General features: G+C 40.7%; 2 protein-coding genes across 3 annotated transcripts; one reads left to right on the forward strand and one right to left on the reverse strand.

The window, feature by feature from the left end:
* Positions 1-2,881, forward strand: LOC309693649 (uncharacterized protein). Its single transcript, XM_082513071.1, has 3 exons — positions 1-91; positions 1,367-1,532; positions 1,674-2,881. Exons 2-3 carry the CDS (start codon positions 1,382-1,384, stop codon positions 2,063-2,065), a joined length of 543 nt encoding a protein of 180 aa, XP_082369197.1. The 5' UTR covers positions 1-91; positions 1,367-1,381; the 3' UTR covers positions 2,066-2,881.
* A 137-nt stretch (positions 2,882-3,018) lies between these two features.
* Positions 3,019-4,196, reverse strand: tmem125b (transmembrane protein 125b). 2 transcript variants are annotated; one of them, XM_082513069.1, is made up of 2 exons: positions 4,115-4,196; positions 3,019-3,975 (listed from the first exon to the last, which is right to left on the reverse strand). In XM_082513069.1, the coding sequence occupies exons 1-2, from the start codon at positions 4,161-4,163 to the stop codon at positions 3,242-3,244; spliced, it is 783 nt and encodes a 260-aa protein (XP_082369195.1). In that variant the 5' UTR covers positions 4,164-4,196; the 3' UTR covers positions 3,019-3,241. The 2 variants fall into 2 exon arrangements, with proteins under 2 accessions (XP_082369195.1, XP_082369196.1); XM_082513070.1 differs by having other exon boundaries at positions 4,111-4,190.
* Between the last annotated feature and the right edge of the window lie 212 nt (positions 4,197-4,408).

Below are 4,408 nucleotides of genomic sequence, written 5' to 3' on the forward strand. Positions count from 1 at the left end.
GCCTTTTATTGTTTTTGAAGCAACGGAAGGGGAAAACAAAATCTTAAGCTAAGAAGACCAAAATACACCTTCTCTATCAGTTTTGGCACAGGTAAGGACTTTTACATAGATTTTTGTGTGCTTTGCAGTGTGCGTAACATGACATTTGTGTTAATGATAATATTAAGTGACACTACTGAGTGAACATAGGTATGTTGTGGTCATATGACTTCAGTGAACCAGCTACTGTGCTCTGGCCAGCATTAGAAGGTAAACCGAGTTTATATTTGGAAAGAAAACAGGCTAGTGACACAATGTAAAGAACATTACAGTCGGTATACACACATCTGCTGTTGGGTGATAAAGAGAGTGCTTTTATTTTAAGATTGAAGGTAATTAGTAAGAAATTAAGGTCTTTTAAAATTCCTCTGGACGTTACTAAAGGCCTGACAACATCATGTGACTGTCTATGTGAAGAGAACTTAAATATTTTTATCTTAATGTTGTGATTAAGGTCAAATCATTTGTGATCTTTTATCTTATACAATCTGAGCAGGCTTCAGATACTATACTCATACTATCTCTGATGCTTCCGTGCTACGATAATAATGATGATGACTGACAATTTATGTTTCGTCCCAACCAGACAGTGTAAATGTATGGTACTCCATGAAACGGGAAGAACGAGTAACATAGATAAGATAGGTAAGATAGTTAAGAGTAAGAACAGGTGTCCAGTTTGTCAAATGGAAGTTTAACATCTTAAAACTGTAAAATGATGTTATATTATTATCACTTTATTCATGTCACTCTCACTGCTCTATGTTTCACAAGATGCCTTGCTTTGGTGTCATAAAACAAAATCATTTAGTGAAAAACGCATCTTTTGGAAATGGACAAGCTCCAGACGATTTCTCTTCGCTTCCTATTGAGCACCCTGCAGCTCCTCAGGGTGCTCCTGCACTCCTCGATCACTGACGTGGTATTTGTTGGTTGTTCCTCGTACGAGTCTGGGACCGATTGAGGGGGACAAAGGCTTTTAAAAAAAATTATGGCCCAAAATTTAACTTGGCTTTGTATCACTGTTAACAGTAGTTTCATTTTCTTTTATATTTTGTGCAGCACTTTGTAACTACAGGCCTGTGAAACTTTACTTTACTTTAGCAGGTCTTTTTTTTTTTTTCTTACTGCCTGTGCAATCATCCTTTCAAATGCAATTTTTAGCAAAATCGTCTGCCTTGTAATACTGCATTCAGTCCCGCTGACATTTGAGTTTAATCAAGTCAAGTCTTATTCAAGGTATTCGCCAAAGTTCTGTTCTTTTGACTCCAAATTTCCTCTCTTGTTTGGATCACAATCCTGGTTACTACTGTATTTATTTTTGTAGATCTTGTACAGCGAGATGGGTCTGTGGAGCTGTGGCATCAGTGTGGTGCTTTTTCTCTGTGACGTTGCATATACTGCTTCTATATCAGACGCTGTCAGAGAAAAAGGCACCCAGAGACATCTTCTGATTGAGCTCGAAGACAACACTAATAGCACTGGCAAACCAAGTAAGTAACAAAGTAAACAGTAACCTTTTATTTCAGTGTTATTCTTGTTTGAGGGGTTTAATATTCTACTATACCTAATCCATAGGAAATGTTTTGGGTTCTGTCTTGTTAGATTTTGATGAACCAAATTTTTTCCTGCAGAGACAAACAGTTCATTTGAGAGCCCAAAGGTGGAATTCTCCTATCTGGCTATAGCGTTGGGCACAGTCATCACCCTTTCACTCTTCATCGTGTTGGTTGTTAAGTTTCGCGTTTTACATCGCTTTCTGGCCAGCTACAGACACTCCCTGCTCCAGGAGTCGGATGGGGCGAGCCAGTACGGTCAAGAGGACATGTCTTTCCCTAACAATGTGTCCGGTAGGATGGGAGTAGTCAGAGGGACTCAGCCCGGGTTGGATGATGACGACGATGGCTTCATTGAGGACAACTACATCCAGCCCGGTGAGAAGCACATGCCAGAGGGACAAAGGGAGGATGACGAGGTAGAGGGGACAGATGACAGTGACGACGATCTTCAGTTCACTATAGGGTGATTAAATACATTTTTCCAAAGTGACCGGTTTACAACAAAAATAATGAGACTCCAAAAGTTGATTCTGTTCATCAGGACGCAGCGTTTCCATAATTAAAGTTTAAAACTTTTGTGCCTCATGAGCCCTTAAAGAAGACAGGATTATAAACTTGACAAGAAATAGTAAATCAGAATTTCTTTCTTTTTTGGCCTGCTCATATTGCTCATTTTGAAACCCTTAAATTTATTATATGACCCCCAACATGGGCCCCAACCTACTTACTGAACAGTAAAGTTTTTTTGACTGCAGAAACTTCTGAGCCACGCAAATGTTTTGACCAAATTATCCGTTATTATTAGATAACCGACCTTAAGAGGGGCCAAAATTAATACAAAACACATTTAAAGTGCTGCATTGACCTCTGTAATGTTGACTCGTTGTGCAATCAGAATACCTTTGATTTTTTTCTTTTATGCTGTGTAGAAATTGTTCTTAAAGCTCAAATGTACTATATATCGATATGGATTCACATATTACATATGCTGTGTATGTAACTCTACATGGAAAATATTTAAAATTACAACATTCAGTTTATTTGCTAATAATGATGTTAATGTTTATATCCTGCTAAATGCTATTTGTTTTCACACATGCCATTCAATTATTCACCTTTAAGTTACCTTTAAGTTTTTTGTTTTTTTATTACATTTCTGCTGACAGTGAACATCAAAGAGTTAAACAACTTCACACTCACACATCTTTGTTGTAGTCTGAATGTTTGTTTGTATGAAATTACTTTTTTGAACATTCACGTCTTTAATAAAGTCGTTCTTATTGAAATTACAACACAGCGATGTTTTGATCTGATGTGACATCTGCTCTTTATTTACAACTATAATCAGTCAGACACAGCATAAATGAGCCTTCAGACAGTACAAAGGAGGGAAATATTCGCTTATCAAATTACAGAGCCATTGTTGACAGCAGCCTATTGTTCTTGTAGAAATGATGTGACTGCACTGCAGTGATGGTGTTTAGAGCTCAGCAGTCAGTTTTTATGGTAATGGAAAACAATAAAGAGAGTGGAAAGAAAATTTGTGAAGACTTGATTTGGATATTGACACAACCTTCTCGGTTCTACTATTAGTTCCTTTAGCTTTAAACCACTTCATCCAGTCTCAGATATTTTAAGTCCTTTCAGATCAGGCTGGTCCTGCTCGACGAGGTCTCTCTCCTGGCTTGACTCATTTGTCCTCCAGAAACACTGAACACACAGACAGCTTGATTCCCTGTCCTCCTCATTCTCCTCATTCTCATCCTCCTCCTCTGCTCCCTTCTTCTTTTGATGTATGCCAGCACACTATAGCCCGCTACAGCTAGAGACATGCCCATCCCTGCAGCCATCAACACCAGACCAGAAACCAACATTTCCCTGCTGTCGTGACCTTGGCTGCCGATGGTGGCCACAAAGATTAGCACCGTCCCACACAGCATGACTGCCAGCCCTACAGCTAAAATCAGCGCGGGGTCGGCCCTCCCACCACTTTTCAGCTGGTCGATCCGACGCCTGCTGCGCACGCAGTTCATGTCCTGGATGGCAGAGCTGAGAAGCTGCTTGAGCAGGACAGCAAGTGCCAAGAGGCAGAGGGTGGTGCCCACCCCTAGGCGCCATTCCCCAGATAGGCTTGTGGTGGTGGAGAGGAGCCCCACACCACCAAGGCCCAGTCCGAGTATGAGGGCAACAGAGGCACAGTAACACAACAAGGAGCGTTGTGGGTCTCTGGACCACCATAATTCCACTTGATCTTCCAGGATACGTCGCTGTATAAGCCTAGGGTCCAGGTAGAGGCTTGAGGACCGACGTATGGGGTAGTAAAAGGTCTCCATGTCAGGTATGGCACAGCTCAGACAGCCAAAATCAAAGACGACACCTTAAATTAGTGTGGAGAACATGGGTTGATTGTCAGAATATTAGAGGACACAGATTTCCAAAAGCACAAGTAACTTTTCTATGTCCCATGACTGTACAGAGAACACGCTGTGCTTCACCTCCTGTAAACACTTACTCACTTGTGCTAGATGAGTGTCTTGTATTGCTGTCCATCCATCTGCATCCCATCTGAAAACCTCAGAGAAGTCAGTGTGAAAGATCCCACAGTTGTTTGGTTTCGTTGTTTCATTCTGTAAAGAAAGTGATCGCTGCCTTGAGCAAATAAGAAAAAAAAGAAAAAAAAACTGCTATGAGGAAAACTTCCAGTATTTCAGGTACTTTGCTTCATTTGTTGAAGTTGGTTTCAGAGATGAAAGTGGATGTAGATGCCAAAAGTGTCCTGAGTCAAACTGGAGACAGAAGCAGGGGCTCCC

This window comes from Aulonocara stuartgranti (assembly GCF_965226115.1).
Source record: "Aulonocara stuartgranti genome assembly, chromosome: 18".
Classification (NCBI taxonomy): Eukaryota; Metazoa; Chordata; class Actinopteri; order Cichliformes; family Cichlidae; genus Aulonocara; species Aulonocara stuartgranti.